Here is a 23630-nt window from a genome sequence, read left to right as displayed (position 1 = left end):
GGAATTGGTCCGCCTCTACCAATCCATCGGTCACCGAATCTGTTGTTGAGAAGCGTACGAAAACTTCGACTGAAATGTGCAGGAGCTCCATCTTGCATGAACCACGTGTTGTGTCGTACTTGTAAAGGCACATGTTCTAGCAGCACAGGTAGAGTATCCCGTATGAAATCATGATAACTTGCTCCATTGAACGTAGGTGGAAGAACATGGGGCCCAATCAAGACATCACCAACAATGCCTGCCCAAACATTCACACAAAATCTGTGTTGATGACGTGATTGCACAATTGCGTGCGGATTCTCGTCAGCACACACATGTTGATTGTGAAAATTTACAATTTTATCACGTTGGAATGAAGGCTCATCCGTAAAGAGAACATTTGCACTGAAATGAGGATTGACACATTGTTGGATGAACCATTCGCAGAAGTGTACCCGTGGAGGCCAAGCAGCTGCTGATAGTGCCTGCACACGCTGTACATGGTACGGAAACAACTGGTTCTCCCGTAGCACTCTCCATACAGTGACGTGGTCAACGTTACCTCGTACAGCAGCAGCTTCTCTGACGCTGACATTAGAGTTATCGTCAACTGCACGAAGAATTGCCTCGTCCATTGCAGGTGTCGTCGTCGTTCTAGGTCTTCCCCAGTCGCGAGTCTCAGGCTGGAACGTTCCGTGCTCCCTAAGACGCCGATCAATTGCTTCGAACGTCTTCCCGTCGGGACACCTTCGTTCTGGAAATCTGTCTCGATACAAACGTACCGCGCCACGGCTTTTGCCCCGTGCTAATCCATACATCAAATGGGCATCTGCCAACGCCGCATTTGTAAACATTGCACTGACTGCAAAACCACGTTCGTGATGAACACTAACCTGTTGATGCTACGTACTGATGTGCTTGATTCTAGTACTGTAGAACAATGAGTCTCATGTCAACACAAGCACCGAAATCAACATTACCTTCCTTCAATTGGGCCAACTGGCGGTGAATCGAGGAAGTACAGTACATACTGGCGAAACTGAAATGAGCTCTAACATGGAAATTAAGCGTTTCCGGACACATGTCCACGTAACATCTTTTCTGTATTTGTGTGTGAGAAATGTTTCCTGAAAGTTTGGACGTACCCTTTTGTAACACCCTGTAGATTCTATATCTTCGAACATTTTCTCACCACCGAACTTTGGAACAGAACGAATGTATTTAACGCATTTTTGTGTCAGGCTTTGTATGTCAGTTTTTTTCCTGTAGCGTTGCGTTTATTTGGCCGTAGCTGGTGTGTGAGTCTGACACGTTTGCTGTAGAATGTAGGGAAGCAGCGAGCGCCGCAGCCGCCACGCTGCCGTGTGTAACGCGCTGTTGGCGCGCGCCGTGTTGCAGCTCGCCGAGTTACCAGGCGGCGGCGAAGCGCAACCACAGCGGCGCAGGGCTCGACCCTTACGCGGGTTCTGCGCCCACCTCCGCCGCCGCCTCGGCGCAGCCCCCGGGGTCCGCCGCCACGCACTCCGGCGTCATCCTCGAGCCCGCCAACATCGACACGGTCAAGCTAGGTAAGGCGCACCGCAAAGTCCCTTTGTAAGAGTTCGCACTTGGGCTGTCCACGAAACGTTCCACCTCGAAAATCTCGCCGTCGTCATTGTAAACATGTTTTTCATGCAACGGCTTTTTTTTTTATCTGAGGGAAGAGGAAGGGCTCACTGGGTATGGTAACACAATAACGGAGAGTAGGGAATGGGGAGGTTGCAAAAATTTGATAGTCCAAATAAGCATCATAATGTTACTGTGCCCTGAGCCCCCTTTCAAAAGCTTCCCACGAGGTTTCGTCTTAAAAGCTTACCCTGATTTCATCACAAGGCTTCGCTAATATGCTCCTGTGACAGTTTGCCCCTTATAGGCATAATCTGTTAGTATGTACCACATTATCTGGTTCAGTGATTCATTGGTGGTCAGCACAGAAGCTCAGCTTGTTTCGTCAGGAGTCAGGCCACTCTCCGTACACAGGCTGATTTAGCTGCCGCTACCAATGTCGTTTCATGCAACCCGCACTACGCCTGTATCAGGAATGGTATCCAGGTAGACGATATGGGTTACCACTCAGAGGTTTGGGTGACTGTTAGTGTTGTGTACATAGTCCCGAGTAGTCAGTGCATACACAACTATCCCACTAGAGCGCGCCCCGCTAAGCACAACAGCGCAGGCGCAGCGCTCGTCCGTCTCCGCACTACGAGATGGCGCTGCCATAGAGACAGACCAAATTCTGCTTTCGCCGATCCGCGTATTAATATGTAACACAGCCAATGAGATTGCTGCTAACGTAGAACCTTATCTCCTCGCGGATCACACTCGCGTAGTGATACATGAACACGCGAGGTATTATAACGAGTCTACAGACCTCCGATTAGTCAGTCTGCATTTGTCTGCACCAGTCTGTACCACTCTACCTTTATCTGTACCAGTCTATAGTCAAGTTTCAGTCTGCGCCTAATAAGATTACCATATTCCTGTACATAGCCATGAAGATAAATGGATAGACACTTTTGTCAAGTATCAGAGATATATGTGAGAATAAGATTAACGTACCAGTACCAAAGGAACTTCAGATTGTCAGTTGTAAATAGTATCCCGAACCAAGTTAAATAATTTTTATGCATGTTATTTTAATAAATGTGTGTGAAAATTAATCAATTTCTGTTTAAAGTTGGTCACCGTCAATCTGCTACTCTAAGTGTGCAAGTGGCATTTCTATCGTCTGACCTAATGGCAGAAGATAAACACGCCACGATAAGACCACGAGACATATTGCTGACACTTGCCTACTTCGTTAGAGCGACAAGTCAAATAATCTGATGGTGTGTGTACTGAGGGTCTTACAGTACGCACACCGCAGTAAGCAAACGTAATTGTACTGTAATTGGTCATGAGTTACACGGTATTTTTGGACCTTACTTCTACCGCACTTATCCAAGTGCCCCCACTCTTCCTTTTTGTAATTAGCGGTGTAGTCATACAGGTTTCGGACGTCTCTGTAAGTTTTCTTCCGTTTGTACTGGTTAATCTTTCATAAGTGATCCAGAAACGTTGCCCTATAACATGTGTTTCACCATCGGAAACAGCGGTATTGAGATATCAAAAACTAAAGCATGGAAGTAACAACTTTCCAATATGTGGCCCAAAGATTAATATACAGGTTGTTCGGAAATTCCCGTTACAGACTTCTAGGATTGTAGAGGGGAGTGAGTACATCGTATTTTGAATAGGAACCCATGTCCGGAAACGTCATCCAACGAGACTACAGAGCGTCAGAGTTATAGGCGCGGGCGTCTGTAAATGTACGTATACACGGGGTGATTCCGTGATGATGTTACATACTTTCTAGGATGATGGAGAAGGACAGATGTATTAATTTCAAGTAAGGATCCCTCTACCGGAAACAAACGAGTCGAAAGTTATAAACGAAAACTATCCTGATACCTCTGACATGTACCGGTTCTTGTGTTTTAAGAGTGTAGGGTTGGTAACTTTCAGTGGTGGTAGTGTGGACAAAAACTGGAAAAACGTCCAATAAACGTGGACTCTAAACTGTGTACCTTAACAGCTATGAACACTTGCTCAGTAGAGGAGATGCGTTTCACATTAACGAAGATCAACGAATGGTCATAGCTCCTCAGGTATGCGATTTAGACCTCACGTTTATTGGACATTTTTTCTCGTTTTTGTCCAAACTACCACCACTGAAAGTTACCAGTCCTACACTCTTCGCAACACAAGAACCGGTACATGTATTCAACTGTCAGAGGTATCAGAACGGTTTTCGTTTATAACTTTCGCCTCGTTAGTTCAAATGTTCAAATGTGTGTGAAATCTTACGGAACTTTACTTCTAAGGTCATCAGTCCCTAAGCTTACACACTACTTAACCTAAATTATCCTAAGGACAAACACACACACCCTTGCCCGAGGACCAGCCGCACAGTCCATGACCGCAGCGCCCCAGACCGCTCGCCTAATCCCGCGGACTCGTTAGTATCCGGTACAGGGATCCTTACTTCAAATTAATACATTTATCGTTCTCCATCATCCTAGAAAGTCTGTAACATCATCACGGAATCACCCCGTGTATACGTACATTTACAGACGCCGGGGCCTATAACTTTGACGCTCAGTTGGATGACGTTTCCGGACATGGGTTCCTATTCAAAATACAATGTACGCACTCCCCTCTACAAGTCCTAGAAGTATGTAACGGGAATTTCCGTCCACCCTGTATGACTCGCAGTGTTAATATGCTAAAGTCGTTTCATAAACCAAATTTGTACGATAGCTCTTAAATGTTTTCGTATAGTTCAACAGTCATTCTGCAAGATTTTGACAATGTGCTGAAGTAGTTTCTCAAACAAAATTATTTTGTATAAGAGGTCTAAGATGCCTTCTTACACTTTATCACCTATTCTGCGATATTTTGACAGCATGTTTCACTTCTCCAGAGTGAAGTCGCGATTAAACTGATAAATGATGTTCACTCAAGGAAAAAAAAGTGGTAAAATGCCAGACTACAAATCCAAACGTCTCGGGTTCGATCCCCAGTCAATCCTAGATGTTTTATGTGTCACTTATCACTACATACACCTCTTGAAATGTTAATGATGTGAAAAATAGCCAGTTAAATCGAGGTTCGGAATCCACATTCAGCCGCAGGTCCCTTTATAACTGGCTGAGTGAGTCAGTTCAAAGATTGGAGGAAGGCAATGGCATACCGCCTTGTAAAGCACTGTGCTGTTCAAAACAGTCTTCGGACTGATGACTGCTTTACATTTTAACTTTTACACAATGACAGTTCCAAAAAACACCTTGCCGCATGATGGATGGGCCGACTGTTTCGGCGGCAGTGAATCCGCAGGTTTCCACTGCTGTGTATGAGGTTGGTTTTTTTCTGATTTGATGCGGCTGAAAAATACTTCGTCGCCTCTACCGACCTCTAGCATTTGCACAGTACGTCCTCGGTCTCTCTTGTAGCACCATCCAAGTTATTCCCTGATGTTTCAACAGAGACCCTTTCTTCTTAGTGTTTTCCATACATTCATTCCTTCGCCGATTCTGCGGAGAATTTCTTCATTAATTGTTTTATCAGTCCACCTAGTTTTCAACGTCCGTACATAGCACCACATCTCTCACGCTTCGAGTTTCTTCTCCGGTTGTCTCACTGTCCCACATTCACTACACACAATGTTGTGCCCCAAACGGACATTCTCAGAATTTTCTTCCTCCGTTTAAGGCCTATATTTGAAGCTTTAGTCCTACAACACTTCTCTTGGCCACGAACGCCTTCTTTACCTGTGCTAATCTGCTTTCTATGTGTTGCTTACTACGTCTTTCTTGTATTATTTTCCTTTCAAGGTTGCAGAATTCATTAAATTCGTGGCCCCAGTTTTGATGTTAGTTTCATCGTTAATCTTATTTTTCCTACCCGTCGTTGCTTCGGCTTACTCTAAAATCAGTATTGTGCTCTGGTCAGTCTGTTCAGCGTGCCCCGTTTTTCTTCCTGGCTTTCACTGAAGATAGAAACGTTATCAGTGAATCTTATCATTAATATCCTTTCACCCTAAATATGAATCCCACTCCTGAACCTATTTCTACATTCGTCACTAGTGCTGAGCGCATGAAAGGGTGGAGCGAATTTCGGTGAGCATCTGCCATTTTAGTTGATGACGAAACAAGTGTGGCAGAGGTTTTAAAAGTTTCGTGAAATGTGTTGCAGAGTGGGTTGCACATCCTTTCTATTCCACTGATCAGCCAGTCACAGCTTCTAAAGTATCCTTTTAATTCTTTTCTCTGTTATTTTGCTATGCCTGTTGGTTTTCATTGGGACAACGTACGTGACTTTCAAATTTGCTTGTATGTATTTATGTGTGTGTGTGTGTGTGTGTGTGTGTGTGTGTGTATGTATTTGTGTGTGTGTGTGTCTGTATGAGTGTGTGTGTGTGTGTGTGTGTGTGTGTGTGTGTGTTTGTATGAGTGTGTGTTTGTATGAGTGTGTGTGTGTGTGTGTGTGTGTGTGTGTGTGTGTTTGGCTCTGAGCGCTATGGGACCTAACATCTGAGGTCATCAGTCCCCTAGAACTTAGAACTACTTAAACCTAACTAACCTAAGGACATCACACACATCCATGCCAGAGGCAGGATTCGAACCTGCGACCGTAGCGGTCGCGCGGTTCCAGACTGAAGCGCCTAGAACCGCTCGGCCACACAGGCCGGCTGTGTGTGTGTTTCTAGGGTGCTATTTACGTCTGTCCTTGTAGTTGCAGCATTTAACAATACTGCGCCCTTTATCCACATTCATCTCATAAAATTCATTAGGATGTCACTTCCCTCCACGATTTTAGAAATTCTGTTGTAATATTATCCATGCTTTCTGCCTTATTCGAGTCTTTTAAAATCTCTATCAGACTGTAACTGCAATTCTAGATCTCCTATATCTTCCAAATCGACTTCCATTTCTTCTTCTAACACGTCAGCATACAGTTCCTCCCCCTCCTACAGATCCTCCGATGTCCTCTGTCTACGCATCCGCTCTCTCCTCTACGCTTAACAGTTGACTTCTTCCTGCAATCTTGACGCTCACACTTTTGCTTTTAATTTGCTCTAACGTTGTTTCTACTTTTCTATATATGCAGAAAATTTGCTTCCGACGACCATTTCTTTTTAAGAGTTCTTCAGGCTCACAGTGATGCACCAAGCACTCTTTTATGGTGATTAGGCGGCTAAGAAAGTTATCTGACAACATACCCGTTGCTGAATCGGTTTGGCTAGCTGTCTGAATGAGTGTAAACTGTCTCGTAACCTATCTCAGTTCAAAATATTGCAATATTTTTTAAATCGATCCATGGTTGATTCTCACTTTTTCCAGTGTCGCCTCGACTGTGACACGCAGGCCTTCCAACACCAAGGCCTCCACTTCTTGCAGTCCCCGCTTTTTTACATTTTTTTGTCATTTAGACTTGTCTGGCCACAATGCAATTGTCTGCGCAACCTAACCACTGTCTCATATGATGGCTCACTGTCGCCGTACGCTTTCACCAACTCAGCATGAACGGTTGCAGTGTTGTTCCCGTTTAAATGTAGAAAACGGATTACCGCACGACACTTCACTTCATCCGTAGACTAAGCCATGTTGTTTTGCTTCCTCCAGCAGCGTATTACTTACTTTGGCGTGGTGTTGCATTGTATACCAGGACTGCAGTATGCACTGTCAAACAAACAAATAGTTAATTATGTAACATTAAGTCCGTAGGCGAATGGTTAGCGTCGCTGCGTTCGGCGCGGAAAGACTTGGCTTCGATTCCCAGTATTTCCTCGCATTTTTCTCTGGCAGGAAAGTCTGAAACGTCGTCCACTCCACATAGTTAGTTGCTTGAATAAAGAAGCAGCGGCATCATCATGATTCATGTACTGGGAACAAAAAGTGCAGGGGTGGCGACATGCTTATAACATGCACCACGATCATACGAGGGGCATACAGTAACATGAAACATTTTTTTAAAAGCAGATTGGTTCTGTTCAGAATTCCAGTACACCATATCATTCCACCATTTCGACTATAAAACCCTATTTTTCAGCATTGTCTCTGTTCAGTGCGACAGTCTTACGCCATCTTCTTGGGAGGGCCTCTACGCCCGCATGGAACAACTTGTGGTCGACGTCTGAGCTAACGTCTTGCTGCATCAATAATCTCCCCCTGCAAATGGAGATGAGTATTTGGCGTCATTGGCCGGGAGGCCACTTACGGGGCAGGTCCGGCCGCCTTGGTGCAGGCCTTATTACATTCGACGCCACATTGGGCGACCTGCAGACCGGATGGGGATGGAATGATGATTAAGACAACACAATACCTAGTCCCTGAGCGGAGAAAATCCCCGACCCAGCCGGGAATCGAACCCAGGCCACCTAGGACGGCAGTCCGTCACGCTGACCATTAAGCTATCGGGGCGGACAATCTCCCATCATCCACGTACTGCTTCCCGTGTAGTGTGTCCTTCACGGACCAAACAGGAAGATGCGAGATGGAGGGCATTAAGATGGATGAGAAAGAAGAGTCCATTGAAATTTTGTGAGCTCTTCTCTGATGGACGGACTTGTATGAGACCTTGCATTAATTTGCATTTCTTTGGCGACGAGCACACTAAAGACTTTTCTTCTATTTCCTGAGGGTAGGGCAGTACACTTCCGAGTTGATCTTTACACCATGAGAGAGGAAATTAAGCAGGATAACTTCTTCAGAGTCCCAGAAGACTGTGTCCATGACGTTACCGTCTTTGAACTTTTTCTTCGGAGGAGAGGCTCTCCGTGGATTGCCGTTTCGTTTCCAGTTCGAAGTGATGAAATGCGTCATCGCCCGTGGCAATGTTCCACAAAAAGTTATCTCGAGCGGCCTCGTAAACCGCAAGCAATTCCACACAGGTGATCCTTCGTCGCTCTTTGTAGTGTTTTGTTAGGCGGTGAGAAACCCAGCGGCCACACACCTTTGAGCACCCCAACTGGTGGTCGAGTGTGTCAGCACTACCAACAGAGACATCCAGTTGAGTAGCGAGGCGAATGAATGTGATTCGTCGATCACCTCGAATGTTCGTGTCCACACGTTCCAACATTGCAGGAGTGACAGCCGTGTGTGGCGGCCGGCGCATGGTAGGTCGGACAGGTCTGCGCGACCTTGTTGCGATGATGACAGACGCCATGCCCAACGACTCACCGTGCTTTTGTTCACTGCCAGGTCTCCGTAGACATTCTACAGGCGCCCTTGAATACCTCCGATGCTCTGGTTTTCCGCCACAAGGAACCCATGAAAGTTCTCTGTTTGGAATACACATCATTACGGACACCATCTTGAACGCTAGACATAGCGACGCCACCTATCCGAATTTCATGAAACTATAAGAGCTGAAGTGGGAATATTCCGCGATGTTCCACAACAAATTCAGAATTTTTTCAAAAGAAATTAGCCGAAGGAAATGTGTTCCATTACTTATTGAACGCCCCTCTTAGATCGCTCCTCGTACTGTCTTGTAGTCATCAGTCGACCAGTCAGAGCGGACCTAAGGCTTTTTGTGGGAGTGTAACATTGACCATCGTAAAAACTTGACAAATGAAACGAAGTATTTGAAATGTTACACTGTCTTAGATTGTTCCAGATTACGTGGACGTTTAAATACCAAGAATAACACGTGGGAAAGAAGGTCTATCAAAGACACCACAAGAAGGGACATGTAGTGGGACTTCTACTGTTCCATTAATTAACAGACAACTTTTCTCTTGAAAGGGCGATGGAGGGGAAAAACGGTAGCAGCGGGCAGAGGCTGGACTAAACAACAGATTATAGAGGACGGTGTAGTGATTGCGTAGATATGGAAGCATTAGAACAAGATAGAAGAAGGCGTACAGCATGAACCCAGGAGAAATTATAAACTGATTCCAAGCCAGAGAATATGTAGTGTAGCACTTGCGCACGCAGTTACCAAGCCACATTGTCTTAAGAACGTCGTAAAAAGCATAAGAAACATTAATACCGAGGAGCGTCAGAAACCACATGAAAAGCACCAATTCTTTCGAAGCTCCTCAACGTATCCAGATCCACGGAAGTTCCTTGACCAAGTAGTACAAAGAGACAAGTGTCAACACCAAGAAAACTTAAGCATTTCACAAGCGAAGCCATAAATGTAACAGGCCGGGTTTCAAGAGGAAGGTCACTACCTCCCAACAAGCTAAATCACTGTATTAGGCACTGATATAAATAATTTATTATGATTGTAATATATTATGTACGCAGGTTAGAACTTAAATAGTGGCAACTATTTATTCACAACCGAAACAAAAGTGTTACATACACTCCTGGAAATTGAAATAAGAACACCGTGAATTCATTGTCCCAGGAAGGGGAAACTTTATTGACACATTCCTGGCGTCAGATACATCACATGATCACACTGACAGAACCACAGGCACACAGACACAGGCAACAGAGCATGCACAATGTCGGCACTAGTACAGTGTATATCCACCTTTCGCAGCAATGCAGGCTGCTATTCTCCCATGGAGACGATCGTAGAGATGCTGGATGTAGTCCTGTGGAACGGCTTGCCATGCCATTTCCACCTGGCGCCTCAGTTGGACCAGCGTTCGTGCTGGACGTGCAGACCGCGTGAGACGACGCTTCATCCAGTCCCAAACATGCTCAATGGGGGACAGATCCGGAGATCTTGCTGGCCAGGGTAGTTGACTTACACCTTCTAGAGCACGTTGGGTGGCACGGGATACATGCGGACGTGCATTGTCCTGTTGGAACAGCAAGTTCCCTTGCCGGTCTAGGAATGGTAGAACGATGGGTTCGATGACGGTTTGGATGTACCGTGCACTATTCAGTGTCCCCTCGACGATCACCAGTGGTGTACGGCCAGTATAGGAGATCGCTCCCCACACCATGATGCCGGGTGTTGGCCCTGTGTGCCTCGGTCGTATGCAGTCCTGATTGTGGCGCTCACCTGCACGGCGCCAAACACACATATGACCATCATTGGCACCAAGGCAGAAGCGACTCTCATCGCTGAAGACGACACGTCTCCATTCGTCCCTCCATTCACGCCTGTCGCGACACCACTGGAGGCGGGCTGCACGATGTTGGGGCGTGAGCGGAAGACGGCCTAACGGTGTGCGGGACCGTAGCCCAGCTTCATGGAGACTGTTGCGAATGGTCCTCGCCGATACCCCAGGAGCAACAGTGTCCCTAATTTGCTGGGAAGTGGCGGTGCGGTCCCCTACGGCACTGCGTAGGATCCTACGGTCTTGGCGTGCATCCGTGCGTCGCTGCGGTCCGGTCCCAGGTCGACGGGCACGTGCACCTTCCGCCGACCACTGGCGACAACATCGATGTGCTGTGGATACCTCACGCCCCACGTGTTGAGCAATTCGGCGGTACGTCCACCCGGCCTCCCGCATGCCCACTATACGCCCTCGCTCAAAGCCCATCAACTGCACATACGGTTCACGTCCACGCTGTCGCGGCATGCTACCAGTGTTAAAGACTGCGATGGAGCTCCGTATGCCACGGCAAACTGGCTGACACTGACGGCGGCGGTGCACCAATGCTGCGCAGCTAGTGCCATTCGACGGCCAACACCGCGGTTCCTGGTGTGTCCGCTGTGCCGTGCGTGTGATCATTGCTTGTACAGCCCTCTCGCAGTGTCCGGAGCAAGTATGGTGGGTCTGACACACCGGTGTCAATGTGTTCTTTTTTCCATTTCCAGGAGTGTATTTGCACCTGTTAGTGTCCTTCGAAGTAGTTGGGGGTTGGGTTGTTTGGTGGAAGAGACCAAACAGCGAGGTCATCGGTCTCATCGGATAAGGGAAGGATGGGGACGGAAGTCGGCCGTGCCCTTTCAAAGGAACCATCCCAGCATTTGCCTGGACCGATTTAGGGAAATCACGGAAAACCTAAATCAGGATGGCCGGACGCGGGATTGAACCGTCGTCCTCCCGAATGCGAGTCCAGTGTGCTACCACTGCGCCACCTCGCCCGGTTTCGAAGTAGTCACCAGCGTTGTGTAGAACCCGTTGCCAGCGATGGGGAAGGCGTAGTATACCGTTAGCAGAGCCCGTTCTGTTGATGGTGCGAATGGAGCGAATGTCACGAAGTGGTTCCTTCATCTTCGGAATCAAATCAAAGTGACAAGGACTTACGTCCGGGGAGTATGGTGGATGGTACAGTACTTCCCAGTCCCATCGACCGAATAGAGGAGCCACAGCTTGCTCTGTATGCACCCGCGCACTGTCATGTAAAATGATGGGTGGGTTGCACAGAAAGTGTCGCCGTTCCTTTTGCAAAGATGGTTGCAGGTGATGCTCCAAAAACGGTATACAACGTCTTCCACATCACTGGCAACGGGTTCTACACAACGCTAGTGACTACTTTGAAGGACAGTAACATGTGCAAACATGTAACTCTTTTGTATCGGTTGTGAAGAAATAGTTGCCACTATTTAAGTTCCAACCATCGTATTTTATTATTATTAAAATCCTAGGCACCAGTGCCACGCTAAGCAAAGTTGAGATGGAAACAGCAAAAAATTATGAAACCTGCCCCCGCCCCCCCTCTCCCGCTAAACTACGTCTCTTCGGGGTACGACGTTACAGCCAGTGGCAACTAAATAAATGTAAATGTCGTGTGACATTATTGGCTGGGGTTTCCCACGTGTTGGATTCAGCCGCAATTCCGAAAAGGTTGTTCTTGCTCTGCGCACAATTACCCCTTTCTTTGAGAATGTTGAGAATTGTATCGTATTCATATTTGTAGAGTGTAGGTGAGTGTATTGGATGCGTGTAGAGTGTATTGTTATGTTTGTGTTGCACGATGATGAGAGAAAGAAAGGGTCGAACTCGGTGTCAGGACATTGTCCACTTTTCTCGATAGCACCAGCGGCCGAGCTTAACGTCCCCCTTCCGATGGACGAATCGTCAACAGTGTTACATGTCCTCACTTCACTAGACACTACGCAGACTTCTGGAATTTAATCTAGGATATTGGCATAAAGACTGGCGATCAGAAACTTTAAGCCATCACCTCTTCTCCCATTCTCCCCTTGCCGGCCATATACTGGCACTGAAAATTTCATCCACCATCAGGATTCGAAACGACTTATGACCGAGCAGCGCCGCACAGGTGTGCATGATCGACCTCCACTACGAAGGCGGCTCGGTAAGTCTACGAAAAGGGCCCACATACCCACATTTCTGGGATTTCACAGAACACAGACCATTTTCTGTATGTTAACCGCATCGAGATACGGTAACATGACCGACGTTTCGCTTTCTATTGCAAGCGACTTTGATCAAAGTGACTGTCACCGTGATTAATGCTGCCAGAAGCAATAGCCGAATGTCGTTTGTTTTATCATGTCAAGACATCGCGACGCGGTCACGTATACCCAGAATTATTTTATTGCAGTGGGCCCTGACCGCGAAACGCTACGCTCATCTAGAGAGTACCTAATTTCATAGTATCTCCTTCACAACATTGCTGAGATTTTGCACCACAAACGAATGTTGTGATGTTTTCCACTTCCATCCTACCGGAATTTTCTAACATCGGTGCAAAATACATATCTGGTGTCATTGTTTACTTTTTACTGTGTTACGTAAAGTTGTGAATGATGGGAAAGACCTACCATTTTAGAAAGAGGATCCGAAATCAAAGATAGTTGCACTACAAATGTAAACATAGCCAATACCTTATAGACAAACAAAACCTGAATGGACTCAAAGTTAGCCATGTGTGATGCGCTCAACGAAATTGAAAGTAACATTTTGCCTGCATGCGTGACAAAATAAGAAGGTTTGGTCTTCAGCTACCTCAGGAAATGGACCGAAGCCATCTGTACAGACACTCTTCAATCATACTGGTATCGAAACGGAGAATGACTGTTGCACACAGGAAGATCGACCTGCGGTTCGTGTTTTAAAACCGCACGAACGTTAAAATGACAGATATTGGCGTATGTGACCGCAGGATAGGAAATGAATTGAAATCACTCAACAGGGAAAAGGTCAACGGACATGATACAACTGTACAAAGAGTATGGGAAAGAACCTGCTCCGTTTCGAGCAGCAGCGAACAGTAGGTCGCTGGAAGAGCGAGGCGGTACTAGTGCTAGGAAAAAAGCCCAGTAGTTCCCGTTTCTAGAAGGGTCGCCGAACAGCCATACAAAACTGTAGATTTGACGTCGGTCTGTTGTAGAATCTTGAAACATGTTCTATGCTCTTTTATTGTGAAATTTCAGGAGACCGAATGGAGAATCAACATGGATTCCAAAAACAACATTCGTGTCAAACCCAGTTCGCTCCATTCGACCACGAGATTGAGAGAGATAGAGAGCAATAAATACTGATTCCCTGGTTGATGCCTTGTTCGTTGACTTCCAGGATGGCGTTCGGGACAGCTATACCCCGCCCACAAATTAATAAAATACGAGCATACGAAAAATCAGAACAGCTATATGACTGAAGAGTACCTAGCAAACATAACAAAGCCTTAGCTTTCCGCAAGACGGGGTCCGGGACTGGTGGGCGGAGAGGAGGGGGGTGGGGGGGGGGGGGGAGGGGGGAAGAAATAGGGGCAGTTCCCCAACTCCTGGAATCTGGAGCTCAGACATTTTATTCTTTAGAGATTTAGGATTCTTACACTGTGTTTCTGCAGCGTATATCTAGCACTATAGCACTGTTAAGTGCGACAGGAAATATTGTTTTTGTATGTCCGTCCTGTGACGGAGGCCTAGGGGATTCGGCCGATCGCTTACGTAAGAAAACGGAACGCCCATAGCTGTCCTTATGATGTCATTTATTGCATGGCTACCGGTTTCGGTGCTTCAGGCCTATACGCATAAACAGTAATAATAGCATCATCAACTTACAAACCACGCAATACAAAGATACACTCCTGGAAATGGAAAAAAGAACACATTGACACCGGTGTGTCAGACCCACCATACTTGCTCCGGACACTGCGAGAGGGCTGTACAAGCAATGATCACACGCACGTCACAGCGGACACACCAGGAACCGCGGTGTTGGCCGTCGAATGGCGCTAGCTGCGCAGCATTTGTGCACCACCGCCGTCAGTGTCAGCCAGTTTGCCGTGGCATACGGAGCTCCATCGCAGTCTTTAACACTGGTAGCATGCCGCGACAGCGTGGACGTGAACCGTATGTGCAGTTGACGGACTTTGAGCGAGGGCGTATAGTGGGCATGCGGGAGGCCGGGAGGACGTACCGCCGAATTGCTCAACACGTGGGGCGTGAGATCTCCACAGTACATCGATGTTGTCGGCAGTGGTCGGCGGAAGGTGCACGTGCACGTCGACCAGGGACCGGACCGCAGCGACGCACGGATGCACGTCAAGACCGTAGGATCCTACGCAGTGCCGTAGGGGACCGCACCGCCACTTCCCAGCAAATTAGGGACACTGTTGCTCCTGGGGTATCGGCGAGGACTATTCGGAACCGTCTCCATGAAGCTGGGCTACGGTCCCGCACACCGTTAGGCCGTCTTCCGCTCACGCCCCAACATCGTGCAGCCCGCCTCCAGTGGTGTCGCGACAGGCGTGAATGGAGGGACGAATGGAGACTTGTCGTCTTCAGCGATGAGAGTCGCTTCTGCCTTGGTGCCAATGATGGTCGTATGCGTGTTTGGCGCCGTGCAGGTGAGCGCCACAATCAGGACTGCATACGACCGAGGCACACAGGGCCAACACCCGGCATCATGGTGTGGGGAGCGATCTCTTACACTGGCCGTACACCACTGGTGATCGTCGAGGGGACACTGAATAGTGCACGGTACATCCAAACCGTCATCGAACCCATCGTTCTACCATTCCTAGACCGGCAAGGGAACTTGCTGTTCCAACAGGACAATGCACGTCCGCATGTATCCCGTGCCACCCAACGTGCTCTAGAAGGTGTAAGTCAACTACCCTGACCAGCAAGATCTCCGGATCTGTCCCCCATTGAGCATGTTTGGGACTGGATGAAGCGTCGTCTCACGCGGTCTGCACGTCCAGCACGAACGCTGGTCCAACTGAGGCGCCAGGTGGAAGTGGCATGGCAAGCCGTTCCACAGGACTACATCCAGCATCTCTACGATCGTCTCCATGGGAGAATAGCAGCCTGCATTGCTGCGAAAGGTGGATATACACTGTACTAGTGCCGACATTGTGCATGCTCTGTTGCCTGTGTCTATGTGCCTGTGGTTCTGTCAGTGTGATCATGTGATGTATCTGACCCCAGGAATGTGTCAATAAAGTATCCCCTTCCTGGGACAATGAATTCACGGTGTTCTTATTTCAATTTCCAGGAGTGTAGATTAAAAACAGAATAAGAATCAAGGACAAGATTCTATAAGTAAATTTACAGTAATCATTTGATAAAACCAACAGCTACATAGATTGTCACATTCCTAAAGTATACTGTAATGAATTTCCACTCTATACATTGTAAAAATGTACTATTTATTAATAACGTCATTAATTCGGTATTCCATGATTTTTATTTGCCAGTTGGACGATATACTTTCTGCACAGCCCTGAAATAAACTACTAAACGACAAAAGTAGCTGTAGAAAATGATAAATGTATGAATGAAACTACAACTTCAGAAATAAGTAAACCAAAGAAACATGCATCTGTGCGCAAGTAACCTTGCGTAAGGGCAACTTCACGGAAGAGTTATAAAATGCTAAGACGAAAGCCGAATATAGGCATATTCATGTCATATGTATAAAATGAATGTACATACACTTATCAAGAGGTCAAACAGAGAATCGCCTGTGTCATACCATACCATATTATTGCTTCAGCAATCACTATTTATGTTGGATATCTTTGGTTGTTAGGCTTCTTAAGGGGAATATTATACCTTTTCTTTTCGGCACTGTGCTGAAATCAAGGCGAGTGTGAAGATTTGCAGAACATTGCCAAAACAGCCCGCAATCCACTCTCTACCACCTTTCATAGTCTTTATCGAGCTACAGAATCGGACCATTCCAACACGCAAGTGCTCGTATTCCGGCTCTTATTCCCAGCACAAACTAAATATTGGTGTAGTAATCCTACCCAATATCAGTCTCCTATTTCCACAAGGTCGTTCCCTTCTGCTGTTGGACAACTTGATCATATTAGTCGTTTACCATATGTGTGATCAAAGCGAACTAGTCACCACTTTCTGCGTCACATTCTGTTTTACAATCACAGATCGATCGTTCTAGAATCTAAAAGCTCGGTTTTGCAATTCCGCAGGTGTGTTCATCTATACTACTTCTGTGGACCCAGAACCATCTGTTTGGGCTGGAAGAAAGGAAAATAACTATAAGTTTTAACGTTGATTGATTGAGGGGAGGGGACCAAACAGAGAAGTCATCGGTCCTATGCGATTAGGGAAGGATGGGGAAGGAAGTCAGCGATCCCCTTTAACAGGAACCATCCCGGCATTTACCTGAATCAGTTTAAGAAAATCACGGCAAACCCAAATCAGGATGACCAGACGAGGGATTGAACGTCGTCCTCCCGAATGCGTGTCCAATGTCCTAACTACTGCGCCACCTCGCTCGGTAAGTTTCAAGGAAGAAAATCCTCCGTCCCAGGAATCGGGATTTTCTCGGGCTCCGTGGAGTGGTGCACAGCTCAAGATTCAGTTATAGGATTGAGCGTCGCACAATAGAGTCTCAATCTGGGATTAGCAGGGCCACCTTAGTTCAGTCCTGGGCTGTTAGGAATCGGATGTACCAGCCAACATAATGTTATTTTCGAAGATTTCCCACGTTCAACTCTTCTAATACTGGCCGACGTGACGCTTCACGAAAACACCCCAAAAAATAAAGCTTTGAAAACTGTCTTTACTAAACAAAAACATTGCATTTCAGAAAAACAGAATACGTCAAAATAGCTCAAAAACCCTGTTAAAATGATGTAATGTGAAGTTTTGTAAGCAAATGAAATGTTACAGATGGTATCAAAGCTGAATAAATGTTTCCAGGATTTATATTCTGTTTCCCTGCTTTGAAGAGTGACATTTCTGCTGGTTGGTTTTTTAATAATCAGCAGGATTTTCTGAAGTTTTTAAGACTTTTTGTGTTTCAGATTCTTAATTTTCAGCATCAAACTAACAGTGTTGCTATATAAACAAAAATATTTTTGAGCGTTTCTAGCTTTATTTTCAAACTCTCAGGAAGTGTTGTATTTAATTATATGGTCGATGTAACTTCACACTGCTAAATCCGAAATGTGGATAAATTCAGAATGATAATACAAAACGGTGTAGGTTACTTTGAATATCAAAGTAATCTAACTTCAAAAACTGTTGAGTTGAAACTATTCGTCGTTTGACATACTTTACACGCAGAATACTTTATGTGAAATTTAGTTCTTAAACTCTTGGAACCAGTTATATAACAGTTGCAACCTTGAAATGTTGCCCATTCCTAGATAAATATCTGCGGTCGCCCATGAACACAGCATGTCATTCTTCACGGACGGAAATCCTCAGTCTAAAAGTAACTTCAGGCGTACGCCAAGGGAGTGGCATAGCGCCATTACCTTTCACAGTAAATGACGTAACAGGTAATGGTGGAAGTTCCTCATTGAGGCTTTCCGAGGATGATGCTGTTGTATACAGAGAAATCGACACACTATAAAATAAACAGTCCCGTCACATTAACGACGTTACTACCTACGTTCAACGTTAACGTGCGGCACGTGGCAGCACTAGCAGTTCTTTTCAGAGATCGGATCAGAACTGCTCACTCACATGAATAAACTAGCTCTTTTTCTTGAATCGCCACTCACCAATTAAGTCACAAAAATAAATAAAAGAAACTAATCTTGTCTTTTTAACGTAGGTCATTATACCTGTATTTTTAACTCATTTAGTTCTCTTTTGAAAGATCAAGAGGACAAGTAAGAAGTTAATGTTATCTCCGTAGTAGTTTTGAGATTTCAATTTTCTGCATTTCATCTAGTGTAAAAATTAAAAAATTACAACAAAATCCTAAATATTTTTTATCAGAAAGTAAGACTGTTTCTTGTTATGTTTTCATACTTTCATTGGAGATAAAATACAATATAAGAAACACAGCGTAATTGTAATTAAGTATCTACAGTCATCATTCACAATCAGTACGACAGTATATGGTCCCAAGCAAGAAAAATTAATCGATATTATGATTTATAAATAAAATTTGAGCTATTTTGCTCGAAGTAAGCAAGTTTCTTTCCTCGAAGAATATTGCTCTGCTTTTGAAAAGATACACTCACAGGGCACTGATGTAGCTGGGACATATTATCTTCAGAACCAATTGTATAGTGTTGGGTACAGAATTTTTCTGTTTTCCCACCAGCTTAAGGGCTCGCTGTTTCTAGGCAAATAAGCCTCAGATAAGTATTTGTCTAGTGCGACAATCGCCTCACATCCCAGGTCAAGACTTCCTTGGAGCTGAGAAAACGCTCCAGACAGCTATTAATATTTTATCCACAACCACCAGGCGATATAATCTGTTTGTATCTTCAAAGATAACGGGGGTTTTGGGTTTCATGGGCCAGGAACCAAATATCATTCATGAAAGAAATGCACGTGCAAAACAAAGTATAAGCATTTAATAAAGTTAACAGATTAATGTATTGACCTTGCAGAACTAAAGTAAGAAAGGAAACGCTACCTAAGTTCTACAGAACGATGTCAGACCGAACTACAAGGGTACTGGTACTGGAGATGGTACACACTATCTGACAGAAGGATGAATGCTGTCAGCAGAGGAGTTCAGGGAGTGAAAAGCTTAAATAAGAAGATTAAGGAATAAAGGAGCAACCGAATGGACTGTATCACACGAATGGGAGATGACAGAATATGCAAATTAATAAAGAATTATTACCCAGTAGGCGTAAGACCTTTAGAAAGACCAAGTAAAAGGTGGAAAGATCAATCATGTCAACCAAGAGGGTGTAGCAGGCAAATGCCTGACACGTGTAGATAAAACAAGACATCTCATATTTAAAATATTACAGATTTTTAAGTAACTGTGATGTAATAAGTTCTGTCTGCTGTTAAGTGGTGTCCTCAGAGCATTAATCTGATTGGGTTTAAAAAACAAATAATTAATACAAACAATATATACACGAGGTATCATATATGGAAAACTAAGTATGTAAATATATAATGTTATTATGATAAAAAAACAAATACCCAGTAAAGCCAAACTTGGATGGAGAGGCACAGAGTCAAGTAAGCGAACTGCATGCTAAATCAGTGAGTGAGCCAAGAGTGCAGAGAATAGAATAACTCCAGAGTAACTTTTCATCCACTCCATGCTTTCGGCCGGCGATCGGAATTTGACGCTAGCCCCTGTGGAGGGTCGCTTTGCAATCTACTCCATGTGAGTGAGGGCTAAAGACTGCTGCTCATGCGACCCACAATATCGTCAACAACATACTCGAAAATGAAATTTTCACTCTGCAGCGGAGTGTGCGCTATTTGAAACTTTCTGGCATATTAAAACTGCGTATCAGACCGAGACTTGAGCTCGGGATCTTTGCCTTTAGGGAGCAAGTGCTCTACAAACTTGCAGGACTAGCACTACTGGAAGAAAGGATATTGCGGAGGCATGACTTAGCCACAGCCTGGTGGATGTTTCCAGAATGCAATTTTCGCTCTGCAGCGTCTCTGCAATAGCCTTTCTTCCGGTAGGGCAAGTCCTGCAAGTTTTGCAGGAGAACTTCTGTGAAGTTTGGAAGGTAGGAGACGAGGTACTGGTGGAATTACAGTTGTGAGGACGGGTCGTGTGTCGTGCTTGGATATCTCAGTTTGTAGAGCACTTGCCCGCGAAAGGGAACGGTCCCGAGCTCGAGTTTCGGTCCAGCACACAGTTTTAATTTGACAGGAAGTTTCAACATATTCCGAGTCCAATGGTACTTCGATGGATTAGAAGTATCGACTCATTTAACAGCACATCATAAACGATTATTGGGGTTCTGAAATTTGAGATTTTCTTTTCAAATCGAGAGCGGATAGAGAGGGTGTAAACGGTAACTGTAACCTACGTGCCACTATAGTGTAGAGGAAGTCGAGACGAACAACTTGATACAGGAGACTTGTGGTCTTTCAAGTGGGGAAACTGTCTCAGATGGACCCAAAAGAAACTAAGCTAAGGTGCATGAGCGCTGCGCAACATTTGCAGTAATCTCGCGCTCTCTTGACGTAAATTGCTAGTCCTAGACATAAAAAAGTTGAAATTTTATTTAGTTTTCGCTAGAAGCCACATTTTTCGAGTTTTTCAAGAAAATCTTTCGTAAGTGACCTTCAGACACCCCCACTACTAATTCCCTACCAGTCATGATTTCGCTGGCCACTGTGGCCGAGCGGTTCTAGGCGCTTCAGTCCGGAACCACGTGACCGCTACGGTCGCACGTTTGAATCCTGCCTCGGGCATAGATGTGTGTGATGTCCTGAGGTTAGTTAGGTTTAAGTAGTTCGAAGTCTAGGGGACTGATGACCTCAGATGTTAAGTCCAATAGTGCTTAGAGCCATTTGAACCATCAGTCAGGATTTCTAGTATGTATTTCACAGCGCTCGCACCTGCCATTGTACGAAAGTGTGAGACTACCTAAATATTTTCCGTATTTTGCAGTTTTTGGTCTTCATTGACTGGGCTACTGTGCCACAGACTTAGACGCCTCCTTCGTTAATATTAATTTAATATTTCTCGTGAAAGTAAAGAAAGAAAAAAAGACTTTTTGAACGTTATGCAGAACCTAATTAAGTTTACAGTTCAATCTAAACTTAACCTTTATAAGCAAAGCAGTTTCGTAGCAACAAGGACAGATAAAAGGAAACGATTTAATTGTTACTCTACTATTGCTAAAATTCACAAGACTGTGACGTAAAATTTACTCAAACGTCCATTTTACAATCTGAAAGTGCACCGCTAAGCTAGCGGCTTAACAGCAAAATCAAGAAAGACCAAAAAATGTGGAATACGGGAAAGAATTCCGGTGGTCACACAATTTTGTACATTGGTAGGAGCTAGTGCCATCAACAACATACTAGAAATGCCGACGTAAGGGATGAGAGAGTGCGTGGAGGAGCATTTGAAGGTAGCTTTTGTACGTTTTTCTTAGACAACTTTGAAAAGGAGGAGTGTAGCATCCCAGTACAAAATTAAACTACGTTAAATTTTCTACAAAAAAATTTCTGTTCATTTTTTCTTCAGGACTAATCTTTTTCACGAATATAGGGAGATAATACTGAAAATCCCTCACGACGTGCATGCACTGTAGCTTAGGTAATCTTTGTTGAGCAATATGAGACCGTTTCCTGACTTGATAGAACACAAGTGTCCTCTAGCAGATTGTTTCTTCTCTACTTCCCCTACACCAGTGTGGTATGTTGTAAACTGTTATTGTTTTACACTCAGTATAAGGCTCAGTGTGTGCTCTGTGTTAATGCAGTGTTCTGAAGAACTTATCGCCCTTCTTTTCTATTTTTTTTCACGGCAGATAAAAGCTGCACGCTTAAGTAATTACTCAAATCCATACATGCAGATGTTCTTCATCACATTTCTTTGCAACCTGTGTAATTTTTACTCCTCTATGTAATTATGTATTTATGTAGCTCTCAATTCGAGCAATCAATCATTCATAATAGGAAACAGTCATAACTCAGTGACTCAAAATGATTCAGAAATTTTACTTGTTAGAACGAAATCGGGCGATGATTCTTCTCTGCAGGCTCGTGCTTTGCGGCAGTCTGCTAATCTGTACAAATAAAATGCCTCGTATTTTTGGGAGCGTCGGGAAACCTCACATCAAGCGGATATTTGGCTTTGATGAAGTTTAACCTTTCGAAGAAGTAATGGAGCAATTGGATTATTAAATGCAGGTTCGTATCCAGTCTTTCGGAAGTTCCCTTCTGATTAACAACTACGCAATATATCGATGAATATCATTAATTCTCAAATGTCAAATAATGTAAATTGTTACACACCTTTTGTATGAAGGAGCAATATATATATAAATATCCCTTTTAATCGCCGGCCGGGGTGGCCGAGCGTTTCTAGATGCTACAGTCTAGAACCGCGCGACCGCTACGGTCGCAGGTTCGAATCCTGCCTCGGGCATAGATGTGTGTGTGTGTGATGTCCTTAGGTTATTTAGGATTAAGTAGTTCTAAGTTCTAGGGGACTGATGACCTCCGATGTTAAGTCCCATAGTGCTCAGAGCCATTTGAACCATTTTACAACTACTTAAACCTAACTAACCTAAGGACGTCACAGACATCCGTGCCCGAGGCAGGATTCGAACCTGCGACCGTAGCAGCAGCGCGGTTCCGGACTGAAGCGCCTAGAACCGCTCGGTCACAGAGGCCGGCTAGGAGTCAGGGGTGAATCGTAGCTGAGGAGATGGGAACAGACGAATAGATGTGCAAGTGTTGAACAACTGACCGCCAAGAAGAACCAAGTGGCTACAAACAGTGTCTCCTCGACGACAATTCAGTAACGTTGCTACAATGGAGCCTTGGCAGTAGGCGCCTGGTTCATGCATCCATGCTGACTGCTGTTCATCGACGATAAAGGGTGTAATTCTCACGCCTTTTCAAATAAATCACGTTTTATGCTCCATTAGATGGTCGTTAGCGAGTACAGCGTGAAACGCCTGAAACCTAAAGGTCAAGGCCTGAGGTGTGCGAGCTATGGTGAATATTTTCGTGACATTCCTTGGGTGAGTTTCTCATTCTGGAAGACACAATGGATCAACACAAGTATGCATCCATTGTTGTGGACCATTTTCACTCCCACATGCAATTCGTTTCTCCCTGACACCATAGTATCTACCAGCAACTCGCAGCCTACGTGCGTGGAAGAGCACCAGAATTAGTTCAGCTTCTCTCCTGCCCGCCAGACTCCCCAGATTTAGACCCAATCGGATAATCTGTGCGACCACTTCTATCAGACTGTTCGCGATATGGATCCTCAATCGAAAAATCTAGCGCAACTATCGGCAGCACTTCAGTTGGCGTATCTCCACATCCTTGTCGGTATCTTCCGGAACGTCACTGAC

General features: G+C 45.1%; 1 protein-coding gene across 1 annotated transcript in view; it reads left to right on the top strand.

Moving 5' to 3' along the window:
* LOC124619443 (NACHT domain- and WD repeat-containing protein 1) overlaps window positions 1–23630 on the top strand; it is a 578477-nt gene that overhangs the window by 276861 nt on the left and 277986 nt on the right. Inside the window, exon 3 of the mRNA XM_047145830.1 lies at window positions 1378–1547. Coding sequence (XP_047001786.1) covers window positions 1378–1547 — 170 coding nt within the window. The remainder of the gene's footprint in view (window positions 1–1377; window positions 1548–23630) is intronic.

The sequence above is a fragment of the Schistocerca americana genome, chromosome 6 (assembly GCF_021461395.2).
Source record: "Schistocerca americana isolate TAMUIC-IGC-003095 chromosome 6, iqSchAmer2.1, whole genome shotgun sequence".
NCBI lineage: Eukaryota > Metazoa > Arthropoda > Insecta > Orthoptera > Acrididae > Schistocerca > Schistocerca americana.
Note: the sequence above shows the minus strand (reverse complement) of the source record. Positions and strands in the feature narration are given on the sequence as shown.